Raw genomic sequence first — 26,019 nt, 5'->3', positions numbered from 1 at the left:
GGCACCTGTGACCTCGAGGTCTCAAGTGCAGCCCTTGGACTGAAGCTGGACTTCTGGAACAAAACACCTTAATAAAAGGATTTGTTTGGTAAAACTTTTTGCCTCAGAAGGTCCCATGTGGCCATAGGTACCCCACCCCTGGTGTAAAATCTCATACTGGAAATTTATTTCACAGATGAGGAAAAGGAGGCTCAGAGATATTAAGTGATGATTTGTTCAACATCATATAGCTAGGAAGTTGGAACACTGGAACTAAAACCTTTGTCTTCCAAATTCAGATTCATTGTCCATTATTGTAGCATGTTTCCTTTCCTCTTCAAGACAACTCTTGGGGTTTTTTAGAAGCTGGATAGGCAGGTTGGGGGAGGGGCAGCTGATTGCTTCTATTTTCTTGCATATATTTACCATTTTAGGAATAACCCTGAGTATTACAAGTATATCCCTTCTTCTCACTCATATCTCTCTCTGAATTCCCAACCTGAAGTAACCCGCTAGGGAGGAGTCCTAATGAGATATTCTTTTTTTTTTTTCAGGCAGTTGGGGTTAAGTGACTTACCCAGGGTCACACAGCTAGTAAGTGTCAAGTCTTTGGTCTGAGGACGGATTTGCACTCAGGTCCTCCTGACTCCAGGGCTGGTGCTCTATCCACCGCACCACCTAGCTGCTCCCTATTCTTGCCTCTCAAACACTGGATGGCTCCCTGCATCTTTATGATTGGCCTCCCAGGAAAATAAAAATGGAGTCCTAGTCATATTAACTGGGCTTAAATCCTGGCTTTTCTATTTACAAAACTGAGTGACCTTGGATCTTACATTTGAATTTGAAAAACCAACTTTTCAAGATGATTGAAGCATAGTTACATGGCACTGTTCTTCCCTGCTACAAGGCTTGTTGTCAGGAAAACTTCCTGTGAATTAGAGCTCTCCAAAACAGAATGGGTTGTCTTGGGTAGATAGTGGACTCCCCATCACTAGGAGTCTTCAAGTAGACACCGGATCACAACTTAGGTACAATGTAGTGAGGACTGAAAATGTTTTTTTCCCCCAATTATGGGTTGGACTAGATAGAATCTTAAGTCTCCTTCAATTTTAAAATTTAGTGACTCCAGTTTTCTCACTTGTCCAGTAAGGGGGTTAGTTAACCTTTTTAGTTTTTTTGTTTTGTTTTGCTGTTAACCATTTTAGTTTTAGTGTCATAGACCAATTTGGAAGTCCGGGGAAGCTTTGGACCCCTTCTCAAAATAAAGTTTTTAAATGCATAAAATAAAATATGTAGGATTAAAAGGAAAAGAATTACATTGAAATAGTTATCAATACAGGCAGCTAGGTGGTATAGTCATGCAGTGCTTCTTAAACCTTGGGTGAGAGATATAGGGTTGAGACCCACAGTTTAAGAAACGATGAAGGGGTTGAGAATGGGAAAGTTTAAGAAGTGCTGGAGTGGACAGAGTGCTGGGCCTGGAGTCAGGAAGACTCATCTTTTTAAGTTCAAAATCTGGTGATCCTGGGCAAGCCACTTAATCCTGTTTGCCTCAGTTTCCTCATCTGTAAAATGAGCTAAAGAAGGAAATGGCAAACTACTCCAGTATCTTTGCCAAGAAAACCCCAAATGAGGTCACAAATAGTTGGACCTGACTGAAAAACGACTGAACAACAACACAGTTATCAAAACAATTTAAAACACACACACACACACACACACACACACACACACACACTCACACACACACTCACATACACACACAACCAAAATCTATCCACAGACCTCTCAGAGGTTCAGACCCCAGGTTAAGAACTATAGGTCTAAATGAACTCTAAGGTTCCTTCTAATTCTAAAACCTGTGAATAATGGCCACCCTGACTTCTCTCATACCAAAAATGAGTTAGGTGATAGCATATATGAACCCTAAAGAGGAAATGAATTAAGTCTCTGCCTGAAACCCTGCCTCACTGCTCTGGGCAGAGTAACAGGCTCCCCTCTGAACTAGGCCACTTCAGGAGAGGCCTGTGTCCCCGCCAGTGTGTGTGTGAAACCTTCCAAATCAATCTATCTGCCTGAGGAGCTTTGACAGCTTCTTTTTGACCATCAAGTCTATCCCCAAACCGACCCCTCCTCGATACAGCTAACAGGGGGAGACAGTGCAGGTGTGCCTTTGATTTCATTAAATACACTTTTTCAAGATGAGTTTGAAATAACAAACCCACGGATGTGAAGTTAAAAAAAACTAAACAACAAGAAAAAACCAATAACCCAATGTTTCCTTCCTAACACATGGTCATAATAAGGACCCAGGAGGGCCCTCTCTCCTTTGTTTCTGTTGTTGAGAGGATGTTTCCATTACCGAGTACAACTGTTGGAGGACCCCCTAACCTTTCAGGCCCTGGGGAAGATGTTCTATTTGGCCTGGCTCATTAACCCTTTGTGTGTCAAGGCAGATAAAGTACTAGACTTGAAGTCAGTAAAGTCTGGGTTCAGGTACTGCCTCTGCTGCTTAATGAGCTGTCTGACCTCTCAAGCTCATGAATGGATCCTCAATACTCATCTTTAAAATGGGGATAGTAATATCTATAAGCATATACCTTACAGGGTGAGGTCACCACTTAAAAGAGATAACTTAAGTGTTTTGCAAACTTTAAAGTTCTATATAAATGTCAGCTGTTTTTTAAGCTATACTTTGCCCATCTACAGGGTGGCCAGACTCACACACCTAAATATTTAGTACCTTGCTAACCACGTGACCATGAACAGGCCAATTTGTTTCTCAGGGTCTCAGTTTCCTCATTTGTAAAGTGGAGAGAATAATACTTGAACCAGGTTTGTTGTAAGGGAAATTCTTTGTGATAGTAAAGTTCATCAATAACTTAGAACCTTAAAAAGTTGTTATGATGACTAGTGTTGTTATTAATTGATAATAAACATAATTCCTTGCATTTGGGTACATTTTATAGTTCACAAAGCATTTTTGCATCCCTGACTTCATTTGCTCCCCAGAATAACCCTGTAGAAGGTCACAGCTTGGACTACTATCTTCATCTTACAGATGAAGGAAACAGAGACCCAGAAGTCATGAAACTCTTAACTCTGCCCCTAATAAATATTTATTTACATGGCACTATTTCATTTCATCCTCACAATAACCCTGGGAGGTAGGTGCTATTATTATCTTCATTTTACAAAGGGGAAAACAGAGGCAGACAGAGATTAAGAGGCTTACCCTGGGTCAAACAGCTAGGCAATGTCTGAAGCTGGATTTGAACTCAGGTTCTCCTGAGTACAGGTTCAGCACTTTATCTACCGTTCCACCTAGCTGCTTCTAATTAGCTTGGAGTACTTAGACAAGTCTTTTTTTAAAATTTTCTTTTCTAGGCTTCAGCAATCCTCTTATCAAACAAGGAGTCCAGACTCAATGATCCCAATGGTCTTTTCTGGCTTTAACTGATAAGACCAGAATTAGAAACCAAGTCTTCTGATTCCTAGTCCTGTACTCTTTCTTCTGGACCATCTTCTGGATCCATCTACCTATCCATTTACTCACTCATTCATATCACTCCTTAACCAAACACCCACTAAGCTAGACACACAGAAAGGGCAAGTGAAAAGCCTACTCTCTAGTCCCATTCACTATCCCTTTGGTGACTTCCTAGACTAAAACTCCCTTCTTTGGCTGAAACATCCTCATATGGGTTATCTCCTCCCTTAGAAACTAAGACCCTGGAGGGCAAGGCCTATCTGGCATTTGTAGTTGCATCCTTGGTGCTTGACACATAAAAAACTCTTTTTTTTTAAAAATGAGCAATCAGAGTTAAGTGACTTGCCCAGGGTCACACAGCTAGTAAGTGTCAAGTGTTTGAGGTCATATTTGAACTCAAGTCCTCCTGGCTCCAAGGCTGAAGCTCTGTCCACTGCACTAGCTAGCTACCCCAATAAATTCTTAATATGTGCTTTTTCCATTCATTTATCTTCGAGTTGGAGAGACGCTGTCGAACCTATTCCCTGCATTTTAAGTTACCTTGACCAGCTGTCTGTCTGCAGGTCCTTAGTAGGCAGTGTTAGAAACTCATGTTCCTTGGATTCTGTCCCAAAAGTATAAATCTTTCTTCCCCTCAAACTATAAGATTTAGAGCTGGAAAGAGCAATCTAATCATCCCTCATTTTACAGATGAAGAAACTTATACCTCGAAGTTAAGTGACTTTCCAAAGTCACATAGGCACTAGACTTACTAGATAAGCATGTGCCATGATTACCTAGCAGAGCCAGGATTTGAACCTTGGTCTTCCAACTCCAGAGCTGGGCCTCTTTCTCCTTTGCCACACGATCTCTCCCTAGGACTTACTTATTTTCTGTTCCTATGACTGAGGAACCAAAGGGCCAATTCCCCACATCCTTTAGTTTATCGATAAGAACAGTTTGGTCAGAGGGTTTCTTATCTCCACTGCCTGGGCTGGGCTTGACTGGGTGACTTGAGGTCAGCATAACACCCTAGTTTCCTCATCTGTAAAATGGGTTCTCTTAAGTGGTCTGATAAAATGCTGTAAATTGAATGAGTAAGTTTTCCAACCTGTACCAAGCTTGGACTTAGAGAAGAGAGGTAGCTTGTGTGATTTGAGGGATTTAAGGAAGGTCTTTTCTCCATTATCTATCACAGTACCTGAGATTACACAATTAGAGATTCATTCCTTATGCTCTGAAATAGTTCTCTATTAAAACACAAATACCCCATTGATTAGGGGCAGCTAGGTGGCACAGTGGGTAGAGGGCTGGGCCTGGAGTGAGGAAGATCTGAGTTCAATTTTGGGCTCTGACACTTAGTAGCTATGTAACCCTGGGCAAGTCACTTAACCCTGTTTGCCTTAATCCCTTGGAGAAGTAAATGGCAAACCATTGCAGTATCTTTGACAAGCAGTGGACAGCATTGGTGTGCTGTGTTCTGCAGAGTCACTAAGAGTTGGACACAACTGAACAACAAACTTATTATTAATAGCTTGGGTCGTTTCTACCTCCAAAACATCTCTGATATACATCCCCTTCTCTCTACCCACATAGCCTCTACTCTACTACAGCTCAGGCCCATTTTTCACTTCAGGCTGACTACTGCAAATAGCTTCTACTTGGTCTCCCCCGCCTCCAGTCTTTCCACTCAGATGCCAAATTGACTCTCCTAAACACTTCCCTTCCCTATTCAATAAATCCCAGTGGATTCCTGTTACATTCAGGATCCATGCTTGGTGTTTAGGACCCTTCACAACCTGGCCCCAGCCTAACTGTAGTCTAGCCAAACTGGCCTTCTTATGGTTCCTCATGTGGCTTTCCTCCATTTCTTGCCTCTGCCTCTTCAGCAGCTGTGCCCAATGCCCGGGATGGACTTCCTCCTCATCTTCATTACTTGGTATCCCCACTTTCCTTCAGGTTTAGCTGAAGGACCACACTCTCCTACATGAGGCCTTTTCTTTTCTTTTTTTTTTTAAATATTAATTAATTTATTTTTAGTTTTCAACATTCATTTCCATAAGATTTTGAGTTCCAAATTTTCTCCCTTTCTTTCCCTTCCCCCCTCCCCAAGACAGAATGCTATCTGATATAGGCTCTACATACACATTCATATTAAACATATTTTCAGTATGAGTCATGTTGTAAAGAAGAATTAGAAACAATGGGAGGAACCACGAAAAAGAAGAAACAAGTAAACAAAAAAAGAGAGAGCAAACAGTATGCCTCGACCTGCATTCAGACTCCATAGTCCTTTCTCTGGATGTGGATAGCATTTTCCATCATGAGTCTTTTGGAGCTGTCTTAGATCCTTGCATTGCTAAGAAGAGGTAAGTCTATCAAAGTTGGTCATCGTACAATGTTGCTGCTACTGCGTACAATCTCCTGGTTCTGCCATGAGGCTTTTTCTGATCCTAACAGCTGCTAGAGCTTTCCTTCCCTACCCCCACCCCCCACCCTCTCATCATCTGGTACCCATTTTGTAGATAACCATATAAGTACCTACCGTCTACCTACTGGCTTCATATCCCCAGTTGCCTGGCATAATGAAGGCACTGAACAAGGTTTGTTGATCGAATGATTGAGAGGAGCTAAGGGGCCAGGAAGCGGCCCAATATGGTAGAAGGAACACTGAACTTGGAGTCAAGATGTAGATCCAGATTTTGGCTCTGACTCTTCCTAGCTGTATAAACTTGAGTCAAGTTTATTCTGCTTGAGCCTCTGTAACCTAATTTACAAGATGGTGGTGGTGGGAGCACGGGAGGGGGGGAAGGTTGTAAGTAGATTAAAGATGATCACTAAGGGGAAGGAAGTGCAATGCCATAGTTAGAAGGCTGACCTCAGAGTCGAGAAGGTCTGCCTCTGATGCTTGCACGAGCTATGTGACAAGAGGCAATTTTTTTAACCTCTCAGGTGCTTTAGTTTCTAAATAAAATAAATAAATAATAAAACACATAAAAAAACACACGTAATGCCTAATTCATAGGTTGATGAGAGGTTCAATTGAGAGATTTGGCCTAAAGAGAGGCAGTTTGGTGATATATTGGATAGAGTGCTGAACCTAGAGTCAGGAAGACCTGAATTCAAATTTGACCTCAGACCCTTACTACTACTACTATGACCCTGGGTAAGTCACTTAACCTCTTTGTGCCTCAGTTTCCTCAACTGTAAAATGGGGATAATGATAGCACTTACCTCCTCAGGTTGTTGTGAAGATCAAATGAGATATTCATTTTTTTTTCTCTGGGTAATTTAATAATTTTATTAGTAAGGCCAGCATGTTATTAATAAAAGAGGTCAGTGGTACTCTCAAAAGCCAAAGACACTTTGTGGCTGTGGGCTTACAGTTTATATGCCCTTGGAAGAGGAAGTGTTCTTGAGGGTGGCAATCAACTCTGATTAGTTAACAATCAGTGAGAGAATGAATGTTATAATGAGAGGTAGGCTATATTATATAGGGTCTTGAGGTATGTGCCACTGAGCACCAAAATCTTAGTCAAAGAGACTTATCAATTTCCATATTACCTGTCTGACAAAAGGGAAAATCCACATTTCCCCAGACCTGTCTGAGTAAACACAATGAACAGGAATTTACCCCAAATAAGATATTTGGAAAGCACTTAGCACAGTGCCTGGAACCTAGCAAGTACTTATTAAATGATTTTTTCCTTCCTTCAAAAGTACTTAATAAATATTTTTAGATCTTTCTGCCTCAGTTTCTTCTTCTATGAAATAAGAGGATTGGGCTAGTAACGTGCCAGTTTTGTGTCTGTGCCCTGAGCATTACTGTGCTACATTAAATGTTCCTTTCACATCCAGGGTGAATCACAGGACCACAAGCTTGGATCTGGAAGGGACAGCTAGTCCAACCCCACATTTTACAGATGAGCAAACTGAGGCCCAAACTGACCTGCCCAAAGTCACAGAGAGTAAGTAGCGGAGCAGGATTCAAACCTAAATCTTCAGACTCCAAATCCATAGCTCTTTCTGTACCTCCAGGCTGCAAAGTACACTTATTATTTGTTCCCTGCCTGTGCTTGTCACTAACAGTCGATTTATTCAGACAAGGCTCATGCTTCAGGAAGCAGACACTGCTGATTGAGATCTCTTTAGCAGTTAGGTCGACCACCAAAGTCAGACTTGATTGGCTTTCAGTTTCCCAATGGGTCTCCTAGTCTTTCATCATATTTCAAGGATTGAGTGGTTGTTCCCAGCTTCCTTGGTCTTACCTTTCTCTACTAAGCATAAAACCCCACCAAGCCTTTCTGGTTAACTCTTCTAGAAACTCATTTTTATTTAGGGAGAAAAGCCTCACTAGCCCCTAACAAATGTCACTTGAGGTCAGTATTTCTGACCCTTCATTCTTAAATATATATAGATGTACCCAGAGATCCCACTGCTAGGAGTATACCCCAAGGAGCTAAGTAAGAAGGAAAGGTCCCACATACAATAAAATACTTATAGCAGAACTGTTTTTGGTAGCAAATAACTGGAAAGAAAGAAGATTCCCATCCACTGGGAAAAAGCAAAACAGATGTGATAGAATATTACTGCACCACAAGAAATGGAAGAATAAGGATGAGTGGGAAGACACGAAACTGCTGCAAAGTGATGAATGCAAAATGAAAATTCACAATGACTACAATAATGTAAGTTGAAAGAACAGCAGTAATAGAAATAAAAAGTTTTGTGTAATTTTGTGTAATTTTAAGGACCAAGCTTGATTATGAAAATAAAGACATGAGAATGCAGTTCCCTCTCTTTTTCACAGGTGGGAGATTATGGATGGGGAATTATGTATACAGTGTCAGACTTGACTGATGTGTTAGTTTTGCTGAACTGTTATTTTTCCATTGGTTTTTTTTTTGTTCTCTTATAAGGGATTTTATAAGTTCACTCTTATATAAGTTATAAGGGATAACTCTTTGGGTTGAGGAGGGGAGAGGGATACATGAAAGGCGATATCAAAACAAAAGATAATGACAATTTAAAAAATAGTTCTGGCCAGGATTAAGTCTATGCCCTTTGAAGTGGAAAAAGAAACTCATCTAAGAATGCAGAGGAACATCGGACACAGTCAGACTGCCTTTCAGAGCTATAGTTTGTAGAGAAAGAGGTCATAGATTCTTTCAAATAATGTTTTCTGAGTGACAGGTGACTTACTCTGGGTTGCAGGAGGGGTATGGTGTGGGTCAGATTTCAAATGATGCTTAAAAGCAAAGAGAAGTCAAACAAATAGGTATAAAGAAGACGAGTGTGTGCGTTGCGGGGAGGGGTGAGAGGGAGGTGTCTCCAAAACATTAGAATGTGGAAGATGAATACTTTGGGTTCTGGCTTTGGGTAGTAACTCAGGAGAGAATGGATTGAAGTTACAAGAAGGTAAGTTTCAGCTCAGCACGTGGTAAACACTGGTTAACAATAAGAGTTGTCCAAAAATGGAACTGATTAGTTTTATAAGACAGTGAATTCTCTATCATCAGACACACCCAAGCAGAGGCTGGATGCCTTCTTGCTGGGGAAGTTGTAAATGAAAGTCCTGTATCAGATTATCAGATTAGCTGACCTCCACTATGGTCCATCAGCTCTGAGATTCTATGTCCAATGTATATGTCAGTATTATATAATGGATAGAATGCTGGTCTTGGGAGTTGAGAAATTACAAGTTCAAATACTAACTTCCGACAATAAGCTGTGTCTTGGGCAAGTCTTATAACCTCTTCTAGCCTTAGGCAGACAGGTAAAAATCACTGAGGCAAGTTCATTCATGTAAGTCTAACCTGCCTGTCCAGTGGTAGACAGTTTGTAATAAGATGCTAAAAGTGCAGCATAGATTTTAAGTAAAAAATGAAGGAAGAGATCATTATGGGGTGGCTCCATGGAGATGGAGATATATGAACTAGACTTTGAAGAATGGGAAGGATTTGGATAAGTAGATACAGAAAGAGACTCTGACCAAAATAAATACTTGCCCATTTGTATATGGATAGATTTGCTTGGAAAGAATGCCTCCCTGGTAGTTAGGAGACTTGGCTTCTTGTCCCAACTCAGCTAATTAGCTATTATCTCTCTGGGTGTCAGTTTCCTCATCTGCAATATAAGGCAACTGGCTTAGCTCAGCAGTTCTTAATCTGTTTTGTGTCATGGACCTCCCTTTGGCAGTGTGGTGAGGCCTATGGCCCCCTTCTCAGAATGATGTTCTTAAATGCACAAAACAAAATACATAGCATTACAGAGGAAACCAATTACTTTGAAATACAGTAATCAAAATATTAAAAAAATTCAGAAACCCCAAGAATCCCTTATTTCAATGACCTCTAAAGTCCCTTCCAACTCTAGCATATTATGTTTTAAGGTTCCTTCTAGTCCTAACGACCTATGAGTTGAACATTCTTTGAACTGAAAGGAAAACCTAAGAGTTGGAACACTTGTACCATTTCTTCTTCCCCTTTTCAAGGAAAGATAAGAGAAAAATGAGAAATAAAATTAGCCTGGGTGATTCTGAAAATACTAGGAAATAAATGTTAAATTTATCACATGCACTTGTCTTTCCCCAAGAGTTTTAAGTAAACTCTTTCCCCCCTTTTGAGTTCTATCCTTCCCTTTCTCTGTCCACCAATACCTTACTTTAATGTGTCTAGTACCCTAACTAGTCCTGCCCTCATCAGTTCCCAACCCTGCCCCTTCAAAATTTACTTGGTCTGTGTCCTATTCTTTAAAGGCCCTGCTCTACTAGATAGCATGAATAGAGTCATAATATTCAGAGTAAGGGTGATAGTTTCCCTTGCACTCTGCCCCAGTCAAATCACATCTGTAGCACTGTGCTCAGTTATGAGTATTTCAGTTTAAAGAGATATTCAAGCTAGAATATCCAAAGGAAGGAGACCAGGAGGAAAGAAGATTTGAAACCTTCTTATATGAGGAACTGTAAGAGGACAGAGGAGAGAACCATAGGAAAGCAGATCTGATCTCCATATAAGGAAAGTCTTAAGAATTAGAAACTCCAAAATTGAAAGGATTGCCTCAGGAATTAGTGAGCAACCTCCATGGTTGGAGGTATACAAGCAGAGACTGAATGACCTCTTATTGGAGGTGGAGAAAGGAATTGCAACTAGAGAACCATTAAAGTCCCTTCCAACTCTATTATTCTAAGGACCAAGAAGCTAAGCTAATTTGTTAAGGTGCTAATAACAGTCAGTATATTAATAAATCATTTCTGGTAGGCAACAATATTAACATCTCAATATAGTCCTTAAAGAGACTGTAACTCCTTCCAAAAGAAATAACTCCCAAGAGTAGGAATTCCAGATATTTCAGGAGATAGGAGGGGTGGAGGATAGGGGCAGCATTTTATAGTAGATTTGTCTTTAGGTATTCCTCTAATCACAGTATATGGGTGGTCAAATAGTTTGGGTGGGGACTGCCCCATAGTCAATTCCAATTTAAGATACTTCCTACTCATACACATTCTGAAACTGCCAAAGATTCTCATCTACTTCCTTTCCTCACCCCCTCAACATCCATACTGAATTATAGATATCTTATAGTGATATGGAAGGTGCCTTCCAAGTTCTCTCGAGTCCAATTCCCCTTATGAATGAGGAAACTAAAACCCAGAGAAGTGACTTACCCAAGGTTACACAATGAGTGACAGATGTGAGACAAGCACTCAAGTCTCCTAATTCCCAGACCACTATTCTTTCTACCACAACAAGCTGCTCTGTTGCAGTGTAGGGGTGATGGGAACCCCAAAATGCAAGGCTACAAGGTCTATCTTGAAAGAATTCAACTACTCAGGCCTTCTTTTATCCAAGTAGCAAGTTTATTATGACACTGATTGGGGTGGGCGAGATTCCTAGTGAGTTTGTGCTATATTTATGACACCAATACAAGCTGGCCAAACTCTTAAGGAATCTTCCCATTTGATGAGGATAAAATTGGTACTTTTATACAGAAAGACTGTGGGAAGATTTGGATGGGATTAAGGAGTGGCAAGTAGGCTGGGGTGGGCCAGGTGCAGACAATGAGGGCCACAAAGAAGGGACAGTTAAAAGGATTATTGACTGGAATGGCCTGGGTGAAAGCCAGTGATCTGGGTTCAAGAGCTGGGTTCCTGAAATTTGTGGGAAAGTTCAGGGGCTTTTCCTTCTAGGGGTCCAGTGTGAATCCCATCCCCCATCCACTGTGTCAAATTCAGTAAAACTGACCAGCTCACATGGTGAGACACAGGCAAAACATGGTGGTGGAACTAGAGTCAAGCATACTCAAAGCCCTGAACCTTGCAATGTGGTGGCAGAATCACAGAATATCTAAGTTGGAAGGGGCATCAGAGGCCATCTCCTTCATTTCTATGCAGGAATCCCTCTACAACATTCCAAAAAAGTGGTTACAGCCTTCATGTGAACTCACTATCTTTTGGGGTACCACATTTCAATTTAAGACAATTTCAATTGTTAGGAAGATTTTCCTACTATTCAGCAGAAATCTGAACCTTATGATATAGTGGAAAGAGTATTGGATTTAGAGTAAGGAAACCTGCTTTCAAATTCTGACTTGACTACTGCCTAGTTATAGGGTATCAGCAAGTCATTTATCCTAGGACTCAATTTCCTCATCTGTAAAGTAAGGGAGTTGGCCTAGTTGATTATAATAGTTCTTCTCACTCTCTCTCAAAACATAACAGAAACACACACACGCACACAATTTATTTTCGTCTGAACTTTTAATTTCATTGGCACAGGGAATTCTAAGTGAGGAAACTGTTTACCAATACAGATCAACTATTATTGGACTTAAGTCTTAGACCAACATTTCATACCATGTACCACAGTAAATTCCAAATGGATACATGACCTAAATATATAAAAGGTCATATCACAAAATAAAAGAACAGAGGAGATACCTTTCAAAACTATGGATGGGAGAAGAGCTCTTTGATCAAACAAGGGATAGAAAGGATTACAGGAGGAAAAAAATACGCAATTAGTATTACCAAAAACTGAAAAGCTTTCTGCACAAGCAAAAATCAATGAAATTAAAATGAAAGGGAACCAGGTAACTTGGGAAGCAAACTTCTCTGATAAAGGCCTGATTTTCACCACATATCAGGAATTAATACAAATATATAAGACCAAGCTCACTTATCTATGTAATAAGTGGTCAAAGGATAGGACCATGCAGTTTTCAAAATAAGAAAGGCAAGCTATCAATAACCAGATGTAAAAATGCTACCAATTGCTAATGATAAGTGAAGAACAAATGAAAATGACTCTGAGGTTCCTGTCAGTTTTGAGAAAAGAGGAAAAAGACAATTGTTAGTGCAGGGGTGAGGGAACAGGCCCAATACTGCACAGTAGTTGAGGGAGCTTCAAGTTAATCCTACCATTCTGGAAAGCTTGGCTTACCAGAACCAGTTTGGCATATCCCAGGCCAAGAATTTTGTTCTTTTCTTCAAGGGCTGCAAATGGATACTCCAGTCCAACAAAAGGCCCTTTAATACAGTAAGTAGAATGATTTTTGAAAGTGCAGTCCTTTTGGCCAGTGTTCTCAATGTTTCCTCTGCACTTGGCCCAGTCACAATCCTGAGGCTTGGCATACCTCCTGCGTGCAGTCATCCTCCCTGGGGCCAAGCAGGATGGAGGAGCAGTAGGCAGGGCAAACTCCACTCAGACACCGGTTACTCTCAACATACGTGGTGTCAGCCGGTCAGCAATTAACCACTTAGGCCCGAAGGCCAGAAGTCACCCTCCCTAACCTTCCCCAGGGCAAAGGATCCAAGAATCTTTTCAATCCCAGGCCCTCCTCCTAAAACAAGAGATAAGTCTTTCAGTTTCCCTGGGGAGAAAAGTTTCCAGCCTGGTATTTGAGGTATGGGGGTGGGGGAGGGGATGATGCTGCGGGAGTATAGCCCCTGAGGCTAGTTTGCCAGATAAAATAAACAGAGATGCAACGAAAGGGTGTTTTTTTTTTTTTTTTTTAGGGAGTGGGTGGGGGAGTTAGAGGGCAGGAGAGACCTGAATATCTGGTTTCCCTCTAGGGATAAAAAAAAAACTTTGTTAGTATCATAGGATAGATTAGAAATGGAAGGACTTGGAAATTAGCTAAGCCAACCCCACCGTTTTATAAGTGAGGTACAGGTAAAGTTCAGAGAACTTTAGTGAGTTGCCTAAGGTCACACAGGGAATTAAGTAGCAGAGCTGGGATTCAAACCCGGGTCTTCAGACTCTAAATCCGCTATCTACTTTGGATTCAAGTTTATAGTATGTCTACTGGAGAAGAGGAAGAAAGCACAAATGGTGACACATTCTGAGGCTGAGTTCTTCCATTAATATGACTGTATGACTTTGGGCAGGTCACTTCCTCCCTCTGGTCCTCAATTTCCTCTTCTGCAAAAAGAAGGGGTTTAATTTCCTGATAAAGAGGTGATGAATTCAAGGTGCAGAAAATGATACATTTTTTTTGGACATGGCCAACGCGAGAATTTATTTTGCTTGACTATGCATATTTGTTACAGGGTTTTCCTTTTTTTTTTTTTCCTAATGATGGTGGGTGGGAGAAAATAGATTTTTGGTATCTGAATAAAAAATGTATTTACTTTAAAGAACACATTATGGAGGAGTTAGAAAGTTAGAATAGATGATCTTTAAAAAGGTCCCTTTCGGCTCCTAAAAACTCGGGCTCCCTTCTACTTCCCTTCCTGAGCGCAGAGAGGACAACAAAATTCCAGAGTTCGCTTTGCACTGACTACAGCACTCCGGGGAGGCTGAGTCCTCCTCCACACTCGGGATCCACCAGAGAGAGGCCAGCAGGAACTTTCAGTGGGCAGACTTTGAAGGTGGAGGCTCAGGGGCCTCCGGGGCTGAGCAGCTCAGCCCACGTAGGCACTGAGACTGCCCAAGTCTATTCATTTTCCCTGCTCCAGCGTCTGACAGTTAACAGACACCCGGCGCTGCGCCTCTGGGGGCATTTCCAGTTGGGGAACCGGTGTCAAAGTCTACCCAAAGCCTGCACTGCCTTTCTCAGACTGTTTTGCTATAGGAAAATGGACAGGTTTCACGCTGATCTTTTCAACTTAGGCGGGTTTCCAGGAGGGCTGTGAAATGGTCCCTAGAACTCCCGGGGAGCGCTAGCGCTCTGAGTCACCTGGGAGCCCCTAATCATCCATTTCCCTTCATTCCTCTATCCTCACCTTGCAGGGGGAGGGAAAAGCCTGAAAACTGAAGGATTCACAAGCGAGTGACTCGCAGCACTTTGAAAATTAGTCCTCCCGCAGGTCTGGGGATACCATTTCCCCCAAAGTCCCAATCCTTCCCCTACCAGCCCACTGCCCACCCGCTAGGCCTCCAGATGGCTATCTTGGCAGTTGCAAACCCCCCGGGGAACCCAGGGCATGCCATAGGGCACCTAGCCAGTAACCGTGCCTGCAAGATGCCTAGTGACGTCCTGCACCGGGTGTCCCTCCACCCGACAAGAGGCGCGAGCCTCACCCAACGTCTTTGGGGAAGCTGTCTTCGGAAACCTGTGAAAGAACCCTTTGTTGCAAAAGGACAGAGGGCGAACACCACTCCCTCCGCCCCGTTCCCGTTCTTTCCCTGGGCAGAGTTGGCAAAGGCTTACCCGGGGTTGTCCCCTACTCCTCGGTCCCCCGCCGGTTTCATCATCCCTGCCAAGTCACAGGGGGGAGGGGGCGTAGCTGAAACTTCAGAAAGGCTTTCCGAGCACCTTCTGCAGGCAGCGGCCCCTCGGCTTCCCCCGAGAAGGGGTCCGCATCCTTCTCCCCCTTCCTCCCCGCTCCCGCACCCCGCACTCTCCCCCTTTCTCCCTTTTTCAGGGAGGGCCCAAGCTTCACTCCGCAGGACACGTCCTTCTCGGCTTCCCCCGCCCAGTCCTAGGGCCCAAACAGCCTGAGCGCCGACCTGCGAAGTGGGGAAGAGACTTTGAGACCTGCCTTTTCAGTCTCTAGTTATTTCTACTTCCTGTATTGAAGTGAGCGGGGGATTTCAGGAAGAGGCTGTCCCTTGCTGGTCAAATTTTGTGTTGGCTTTTTTGGTCAAAAGCCGCGTTGAGGCACGCATGCCTTCCAGCTCCGAGGACGTGAGGGTCCCAGGTCCATGGAAGGCTGAAGCAGGACACTTGCACGCCCTCGAGTCCTAGGGACCAAGGAAGAGACCGGCTTATACAGAAGCTGCAGGTACTGAGAGCAGTACTCAATGCTTTCGGAGGGTTTTCTGAGGCTGCTTCAGGACCTTCAGAAAGACCCGGTTCATTCCTACAGCCTGGATCTGTCTGTAGTCCTACAGGCTAACTGGAAACAGCTGGAGTCAGCAGACTTTGCCTTGATTAGGGTAAGGCGGGGTGTTTTAAGGACAGGCTTTTTTCGCTGCCTCCTTCAATAGTAAGGCTCAGCCTCACCGGGAGACCCAGTCTTTTGAGTGTTGCGGTCTCTAGTAAGGAGACTCTGCCTTTCTACGCTTGGATTATAGTAGCGTATAAAAATGTGTCTTATTCTCATGGTCAAAGAACCTTAGAGTTGGGAGGAATTCCATAGGCCGTTTATCATACCTCCTACCCCGGGGCATTGCAACATTACCGATAAATGGTTATCCAAGTTCTGCTTGAATGTTTCCAATAACGAGAGCTCACTATCTTCTGACATCCCCATTCCCTTAGACTCTTAGACCAAAGACTTTAATCTTTAGTAAGTTCAGCGTTCAATCTGCATCCCCGTGCTGAAAGACCTGAATGTAGTAGAGCTATACTTCAGCATGTTCACAAATCATCCATCTGCAGCAATTCAAGCAATCCCATATTAAGTGGAATCTGTGGAAATCTCGAGTGCCTCTCTTCACTCGATATCAGAAAGATTTTTCCACCTATTCAAGGTATATTGCTTATCCAAATTACATTAGAACTAGCTTCCTTGCCTCCACAATGGCTCACTGCCCATCTCCTGTACCTATCCCAAGAAATCATCACCTCTGAGAGACTATGGTGAAAAGCCTCTGCATTTTCAGTCAGAGAACTTAGGTTTGTGTCTGTTTCTCAAACACAACACTTTTAAGAGTTTTCACCAGCTATCCTCTATGCCTGGACATCTCCCTCCTTGTATCTATCTCCTGGATTTCCTGGCCTCCTTTAAGACTCAGTTGAAATCCATCTTCTACAAGAAGTCTTTCTCAATCCTCCTTAATCTTAGTGCCTTCCTCCCAAGATTATTTCCAATTTACCCTGTATCTTGTTTGGATGTAGTAGTTTGCATGTTAGACTGGGAATTCCTTGAGAGCAGAACTGTTGTTTTTGTTGTTATTGTTTGTAGATTTTGTTTTGTTTTGTGCTTACCTTTGTATCCTCAGAGCCTAACACAGTGTCTGGAACAGAGTAGGCTCTTAATAAATGTGAATTGAGTATATTGGACAACCAGGAGGTTAACATGAAAAGAATTCCAGGCCTGGAATCAGGAAGATCTGAATTCAAATCAAGCCTCAGACATTTACTAGCTGTGTGACCCGGAGCAAATCACTTAACCCTGTTTGCCTCAGTTTCCTCTCCTACAAAATGACTTGGAGAAGGAAATGGCAAACCACGCCAGTATCTTTGCCAAAAACCAAAACCAAAGCATACCCTAAATGGGGTCACAAAGAGTGGGTCATGACTGATGTGACTGAACAACAGCAAATTGCATGGATGATTGTACAGTAAGGCCAGGGACTTCCATACCCAGAGTGGTGGAAGTGGATTGTAACAGAAAAAAAGGCACCTACAGTTTTACTAGATTGAATCTATTGGCTGGAGACTGAGAAATGGCCATAGGATCATAGGATTTGCATCCAACAAGGTAGACGTTTTGTTTCTAGTCTAGCCCTCTTATTTTTCAAATAGAGAAGCTAATTTGCAAGAAGTCAGGTCAGACCAGTAGTTAAGTAGCAAACCCAGTTTATTTGACTTCCAGAATCAGTTGTCTTTCCACTAATACTATGTTTCTTCTCCTCCAAGTATTACTGTTTCTAATTTCCAATTCAATTCTCAGCCAGCATTTATTAAGCATTTACTAGTGCTAGGCATTAGGGATACAAAGACACCTTTGAAAAACTTACATTCTGTCAGGGAGGAAATAACAGATGTGAATATGAAAACAAGCACAAAGTAATTTCAAGGGGCTCAAGCAACTTCGGGGTTGGGAAGTGAGGAATCAGGTTAGGTTTCCTCTAGGAAGTAGTACTTGAACTGATCCTAGAATGGAGCTAGGGGTGACAAAAGGCAGTGATACTAGTAAGTGTCTGAGGTCAGGAATCAGAAGGACCTGAGTTCAAATCTAGCCTCAGATTTTTACTAGCTGTGTGATTCTGGGCAAGTCACTTAACCCCTATTACCTCAAAAACAAACAACAACAACAAAAAAACCTAACTCTAGGCCCTGTGGTCTGTTCTCTGCATCATCTAGCTGCCCATGCTGTGCCACCTAGACCTAGGTTCAAATCCTATCTCGGATGTTTACTACCTGGGTGACCCCTGAGAAGTTGCCTAAATTTCCTAGGCCTTAGTTTCCTTATCTGCAAAATGAGGGAATTGGACTAAATGACCTTTGAGGTCACTTCCTGCTCTAGCTGTGTAACTGAGAAGTCTTCCAGCATGTGGAGCGGACCCCGATGGAAAATTTACAGGAAATGGAACGGGTTGAAAAGGTAGGGTTGAGTTTTGATCCACACCAGAGGTGTTAAACAAGTGGGCACTATGTGGCCTGCAACACTCTGACAGCAGAACCAGATTAAAACGGAAAATATTTAACAAAGTAAATAAAAATAGAGAAAACATAGATGTTAATTTGTGGTTTTCCAAGTCAGTGTGCAGGGATTCTTACGTAGGGGTTTAGTGGCCTCTGTCTCTCTTTAAGTTTGACACAACTGATCTACACCATTGGAGGTAGTACCCACATTGATGGGAGCACAGAGACATTGAATTATCATTATTGTTATTGTTAACATTACTCTTTCTTTTACTGTCACTCCTTTGCACATTAAGGCTGGGATAACTGATATATCCCAGGTCCAGTTGACAAAGAACATCTGTCTTGGCCCTCAGCATAAGAGGGAGTAACCCAGTGAGACTTCAGCAAAAGCCGCAGGTCTGCAGGAACTAAAAGAAAGACTGAAATGCAAGGGGGAAAATATGTTAGGTGTAAAATATGCATTCACCACCCCAGAATAGGCAGGAGGCTTGAAGAGGCCAGGGAGACAAAGAACTTGGTTCCATAGACTTTGAGATTCCTGAAGGATTATGGGAGGTGAAACTGATTAAAGTGAAACTAATCACCTTAAGGTAAGATGGAGGGGCTTACTGGGGGAGAGGGTTTATACATCTTGCAGGATTGTGGAAAAGAAGTAAGACTTCAGATTAAACAATTTAACACATGAAAAGAGTTTATTAGCATTTACAAATTAGTTACTATTAAATAATAACAAATAAAGGGGCAGCTAAGTGGTAAAGTGGATAGAGTGCCAGCCCTAGAGTTAGGAAGACTCATTTTCCTGAGTTCAAATCTGGCCTCAGACACTTACTAGCTGTGTATGACACTGGGCAGGTCACTTAACCCTGTTTGCCTCAGTTTCCTCATCTGTAAAATGAGCTGGAGAAAGAAATGGCAAACTACTCTAGTCTTTGCTAAGAAAACCCTAAATGGGGACACAGAGTCAGCATGATTGAAAACAACTGAATAATAACAAAAATAAATAATAACTACTATTTAATTGCTATTCCTGGCATTTTAATTACTATTGATAGTATAATAAAAATAATAGGTAGAATAATAATAGCTAGCATTTATATAAAGCTTTCAGGTTTGCAAAACATCATATAAAAGTCTCATTTTATACTCGCAACAACCCTTGCAGGTGGTTGTTACCATCCTCATTTTACAGATGAGGAAACTGAGGTGTTTTGAACTCAAGTATTCCTGACTCCAGGCCTGGAGACTGGCAGTCTGACTCCAGGCCTGGGAGACTCCTCTGCTTCTGGAGGTGGCAAACTGAGGCTCTGGGGGAGTCAAAGAGAGGAGTCTTCTGTGATCTTAGCCTAAGAGCTGTGTGGCATTCCAGCAGAAATATAAAATAAAATAAAATACAACATGCTAATAATACTTTAGATCAGTGTTCTTAACCCAAGCTCCTTGAACTTGGTTGAAAATTTTTTTTTAATAATTTCAAAACAATTGGTTTCCTTTGTATTTTATATACTTAAAAGCATTATTCTGAAAAGGGCTCCATAGGTTTCACCACATTTCCAAAGAGGTTCATGTTACAGAAAAGGTTAAGAGCTCCTGGTGTAACTGAAGAGAGCCAAGCTAGGGGTTGAAGGAGAAGGTTTGCAGTTGCCCATCTGAGAGAACCCAGGGAGTCTTGTTGGCTGAACAAACTGCCTGGCCCAACCTTATAGCAATTGGCTCATGGCCAGGCAGCCTAGCCTGAGAGGAGCAAGCCCACTTAGACAGACCTTCATTGATTTCCCTAAGCATGTGGTTGTTCAGTCCTTTCAGTCTTGTCTGACTTTCTGTGACCCCATTTGGGGTTTCCTTGGCAAAGATACCAGAGAGATTTGCCATTTTCTTCTCCAGCTTATTTTACAGATGAGGAAACTGAGGCAAACAGGGTTCAGTGACTTGCCCAAGGTCACACATCCTATAAGTGTCGGAGGTCACATTTGAACTAGATTATTCCTGACTCCAGGCCCGGGTACTCTATCCATAGCACCACCAACTATCCCACGCAGCAGAAACCACACAATAATTCATAATCTCTCTCAAAGTTAAGTTGATATTAATCTTTTTAGATATTAATTGTGAATATCTGAGGGGGAAGGGGTAGGGGAAAGGGGTTATTAAGAAGGCACAGAGAACATAAAGTGTTCCTGGTGACATTGTGAGTTGAGATTAGAGACTTGGTTATTCCAGGCCTACCTGCAAGAGGGTAACGCTGTCTTTTGGATGTGACAAGGAAAGAGACCAGTATTCTCAAGGTTAAGAACTACTTTCTTTTCCCTTAGACTTGAAGGTCGAATGTTCAGTGAATTTTGGAAAGTAGTTTGTTTCAGTATGAGACACAAGTAGGTTTTATATTACAAGGACCAACAAATATTAATAGAGGCAGGACCCTATCTATTTTACAGGACTGACTGTGGTGAGGATCAAATGAGATAATGCATGCAAAAGAGCTTTGGAAACTAAGCAAAAAGTGTAAGGTAACCTTAATAATGTATCTAGGAAGAAACACTGGACCTAGAATCAGAAGTCTTGGGTTCAAATCCTGATTATGACAATCACTAGCTGTTTGGAACCAGCAGGTGTTGTTGTGAGGCAAGGCTAGAAGGATTAGGGTGAAAACTGGCTTTTATTAACTCCTGCTTCCCATGAAGTAATGGGGCTGGGTGGACAGATTCTTTCCAGGTTATACTTTTCTCATTCCACTAGACAGCCTTGGAGACAGCCTTTCATATAACTATAGATAGCTTTGATTTCTTCATCTGAAAGCTGCCTGTTCATATCCTTTGACCATTTCTCAATTGGTGTATGACTTATATTCTTATAAATTTGACTCAGTTCTCTATATATTTGAGAACTGAGGCCTTTATCAGAGGTACTTGCTGTAAAAATGGTTTCCCACCTTTCTGCTTTTTTCTAATCTAGCTTGCATTTGTTTTGTTTGTATAAATCCTTTAAAATTTAATATAATAAAAATTATCCTTTGATTTATACCCTCCTCCAACCTTATTCCCTTTTGAAGCTGGCATTTTCTTTCCTTCACTAAGTACTGGTTATCACAATGAATGACTTGTTTTAGCCTAGGAGGAAAATGGACTTGATCTATGTGGGTTGTCCCTCTTTGCTACTTGAGCAATTTATCAAAATTATTAATATTTAAAACCATAAGCATCTCTCATGATTCCAGTTTGGAATCCCCACTAGGGGGTTGGGTGAGGGCGGGGAGGAAATCTTCATTTTCTGAACAGGGCTCTAGTCCTGATATGTCTTCAGTTTGTGCGTGTCAGGCTAGTCACTGGTCTCCTCCATTTACCTTCCCCCTTTACATAATTAATATGCAAGTATAATTTTGAAGTTTTCAAAAGGGGCAATCAAAGATAGCAGTCGCTAATCTTGGAAACTGCATTGCAAAATACCTACAGAAGCTAAGATTCCCATGAGTCTATGTGGTCATTCACTGGAGCCCAGTTACATGTATAACCAAGGGCATATCAATTAATCTTTCACTACCAACCTCACTGGGTTGTTATGAGGAAAATGCTTTATAAACCTTCAATTGATATATTGATATTAGTTATTCTTTTTGTGTTGTATTCTCTCTCTCATCCTCCCTCTCCTCCCTTTCCCTCCCTCTCCCTCCCTCCCTCCCCTTCTCTCTCCCCCCCCCCCCCCCCGGTTGATCGATGTCTTCTCTTCCAACTAGACCATAAGGTCCTTATAAGGAGGGACTTGGTCTTTTTAGTGGTTCCTTGCACAATAAGTGAGTGCTAAACCCATTTTTGTTGGCTTGATCTGATTTAGTTGTTTCCATATTCTCACTTCTCCTTGTTGGGATGCTTGCTTCCTACGAAAATCAACCCAACTTCCTCAACTCTTTTTCTATGTGGCAGAAACTTGGGGGATCTACTAAAAATAGTTGCATTGCAATAAATGGGTCAGCTCAAGAAAGCTATCAGATCACAAAATTGTCCTTTTAAACAAACTCAGAGGTGGTAGCATTAGCAGATGTTAACATCTTTAACTATAAAGGCCCATAGGACAGGGAGAATGCCCATGCTTAGAGAGGCTTATTATATTCATTTGTGGGAAAAATGAATTAAAAATTATCTCATCAAATTAGTGGAACACAAACTGTACTCGTGGATAGACGTGCTATAGCAGCTCAAAGCCACAGACCCATGTGCCATTCCTGTGCTCTGCCTCTGATAGGAGCACCTTTCATTGCCCATAGTAAAAGAGGTGAGTGGGAGTCAAGGGGTCATTAGGGAGGTGATATGATAAGCAGAACAGCACGGCAGGATGAAATACTTGTAAAATATTTGTACCTTCTATATCCTCTCTACTCCCACAGCCATGGTTCTATTTCAGACTCTTATCAATTAAGGGGCAGCTAGGTGGCACAGTGGATAGAGCACTGGCCCTGGATTCAGGAGGACCTGAATCTGGCCTCAGACACATAACACTTACTAGATGTGTGACCCTGGGCAAGTCACTTAATCCCATTGCCTAACCAAAAAAAAAAACGAAACAAACAACCCAAAACAGACTCTTATCAATTACTTCTTGCCTCAAGTATTTTAATAACCTCATAATTGGCTTTTCTGCTCATGTTCTATGGGGGTAAGGGGAGGGGGATGCAATGTGTATATGATAATTAAATGTAATGGTGTGACTGGCCAATAAAGTTACAACCCTTAAGCAAGTAGAACATACTTGGCCTGGTTTTTAGTGTGTAGCACATATGTCCTGGATTGTTCTCTCTACTCTTACTCAAACTAGAAGGTTGGGTCCCCACAACAAAACTGTTACTTCTTCCCTTAGTGATACATGGATGACCCTGAGGGGTTTGGGGCAGATAGTATTTCTAGTACTATTATTCGTGAGCTCCCATTAAGTCAATTCTTCCCGATATCACTGCCAGATGTGCAACCAGTGATTATTCCCTCAGCGTAATTTAACCAATTAACATTTTTTGACAGTTTGTTGTTGTTTACTAAATTAGTCATGTCTGACTCTTCCTGACCCCATTTGGGGTTTTGTTGGCAAAGATACTGGAGTGGTTTGCCATTTCCTTCTCTAGCTCATTTTACAGATGAGAAAACTGAGGCAAACAGGGTTAAGTGACTTGCCCAGGCTCACACAGCTAGTGAATGTCTGAGGCTGGGTTTTTTCCATTTTGTCACCTAGTTGCCATTTAATGGGGAAGAGTCGGACACAACTGAAATGACTGAACAACAACAAATTAGATTTTTTTAAGGCAGTTGAGGTTAAGTGACTTGCCCAGGGTCACAAGCTAGTAAGTGTCAAGTGTTTGGTCTGAGGCCAGATTTGAACTCAGGTCCTCCTGACTTCAGGGCCAGTGCTCTATCCACTGTGCCACCTAGCCGCCCCAACAAATTAGATTTTAAGCTTCTTGAGGGCAAGAACTATCTTGGTTTCATCTTTGTATTTGTAGAGCTTAGCCAATGGTTGAGTCATTCCTTGGCTTGTAGGACCTGGTATATTGGCTGCCGGGTCAGTTCATCTTTGGGCTGTGTCAAGCATTTTGCTCTTCATCCCTATTTTCTCCCTGGGCCCAACTGCTATAACTGCCAGGGACTCCTATTGCTGGACCTCTGATGGTTCTTATGAGTTTCTGAAACTCACAAGGTCATAATCTGGTCTCTTCTGCCCTTGATGCTTACTCACCTAAGATAAGAAAAGAAGGGATATAACCAGGACAAAAGAAACAGGCAGCCATGGGGCACGTGGGACTGCATTATTTCCTACCTCTGTCTCCCCACCTGGAGGCTTACAGCAGTTTTTGCTTCACTGGCCACCAGGCAAGGGAAATTTCATCTGTTTGTGCCTTTTATGTACACACTCAGTTCTGGCTCAGCAGTCAGTTAAAGATTTTTCATCACCATGCAATAAGTTGACAGAAAAGAGTCGAAGAATAAATACCTTCCCATACTCTGAAGAGGGGAGGCAAAGCCCCTCTATTGCATATGCCCAAAAGCAGGCTCACCAAGCTTCCATCTGGGTTGATACTAGGGAGGGCGTGTTGTATGTGCTTCAAGGACTGGACCCTGTTTCTAGTCCCTAGTTACATAAGAATAAATATAAAGTCATACAAAGACATTTCAAGATGGAAAGAGAACTGGCAAGTGGAAGATGGTACATAGTAGGCGCTCAAAAACACTTTTTGAACTGGATTGGATTCTATTTAAACTTCAGTGAGGGAGAGAGTGAAGAATTAAACCATCTTGGGAAGGGGGGAGGAGAGGGAGGAGGAGAAAATTCAAAATTCAAAATCTTAAGGAAGTGAATGTTGAAAACTAAAATTTAATTAATTAATTATTAAAACAAAACAAAACAAAGCACCTAAACTGAATACATTTACTGATAAGTGGGAGGCTGCTAGGTGGCCCAGTGGAGTCAGGAAGTTGGGCCTAGAGTCAGGAAGACCTGAGTTCAAATCTGGTCTCAGACACTTACTAGCTATGTGACCCTGGCTAAGTCACTTAATCTCTATTTGCCTTAATCCACCAGAGAAGGAAATGGCAAATCACTCCAGTATCTTTGCCAAGAAAACCCTGTGGACAGTACTGGTGTGATATGGTACACAGGCAGATCAAGAAGAATCAGACTGAGACACAACTGAAAAACAACAACTGATAAGTGGGCAGAGTTACAGTAGAGCTTACAATGGAATGCTGAAGGAATTTGCTCCCCCAGGAGACTCCTAGCCTGAGACCCATTTAAGTGTGGCTACTCATACCTGTTCATGTCTATGTGTACATTTCTGGGACAGAAAGTGTGTGGGTCTGTATAGCACCAAGTAATGACTTGTGGAAGGGCTAAGGTGTTCCCCCTGATGTCAAGGTTAGCTAGGTTCCCAAGATACCTCAGTTTCACTTTGTCATCTTGGCTCAGTCATCTGTGAATTTCTCTCAATCAGTATTGAATGGACTTTTATTTTTAGCATCTCTTGGAGAACAGGGGTCATTAGTTTATTCCCAGATGTGCATAGTGAAACTTCCTTCTATTCTTTCTAAACTTATCTCTGTCAAACTCAAGATATATCCCCTTATTCTAGTATTTCAAAGTCCGATACGCCTGTGTTCAAACTGACCTTGCTATGACTGATTAATTTTTGTTATTTTTGTTAATCATGACAAATGCTGACAATGTCCTCCTCATCCCTCACAGCACTATTCAGCCCTGCCTATCATATTTATTTAAATAATGAATTGATTTTGTGTTTTCGCCCTACATTATCACTTCCCAGTTACCCTTTCCAACAATTAACCCTTCCCAACAGTATCTACCCTTGTAATTGTTGTTGTTCAGTCATTTTTCAGTCATGTTTGAATCTTTGTGACCCCATTTGGGGTTTTCTTGGCAAAGATATTGGAGTGGTTTGTCATTTCCTTTTCCAGCTCATCTTAGAGATGAAGAAACTGAAAAATGTCCTCCTTATATCTTGTCACACTATTCAGCCCTACCCATTATATCTATTTATTTAAATAATATATTGACTTTATTCCCCCCCCACTATCACTTCCCAGTTACTTTTCCCAACAACTTCAACCAATAACCACTCTCAATAGCATTCATTCTTGTAAATAGGGAAGTAAAATTAAGCAAAAGCAGGCCATGTTAACCATGTCTATTAGGAGATGTTTAATCTGCACCAGTAGTTTACCACTTCTCTACTGAGAAAAGGAAGGTATGTGGTATGGGATAGAGTCCTGGATTTGAAGTCAGGACAGACCTGGGTTTAAATCCTACTTCAGACCCTTATT

General features: G+C 41.9%; 1 protein-coding gene across 1 annotated transcript in view; it reads right to left on the bottom strand.

Annotated features, from left to right (window-relative positions):
• The window catches only part of RIN3 (Ras and Rab interactor 3), a 156,315-nt gene extending 140,590 nt beyond the window's left edge, over nucleotides 1-15,725 (bottom strand). Inside the window, 1 exon segment of the mRNA XM_021000293.2 lies at nucleotides 15,101-15,725. Within this exon segment, the coding sequence (XP_020855952.1) occupies nucleotides 15,101-15,144 (44 nt within the window). The 5' untranslated portion in view covers nucleotides 15,145-15,725.
• Nucleotides 15,726-26,019: the final 10,294 nt, after the last annotated feature.

The sequence above is a fragment of the Phascolarctos cinereus genome, unplaced genomic scaffold, assembly GCF_003287225.1.
Source record: "Phascolarctos cinereus isolate Bilbo 61053 unplaced genomic scaffold, phaCin_HiC Scaffold_3;HRSCAF=262, whole genome shotgun sequence".
NCBI lineage: Eukaryota > Metazoa > Chordata > Mammalia > Diprotodontia > Phascolarctidae > Phascolarctos > Phascolarctos cinereus.
The sequence above is the reverse complement of the archived record's forward strand: the minus strand, read 5'-3'. Positions and strand labels throughout refer to the sequence as shown.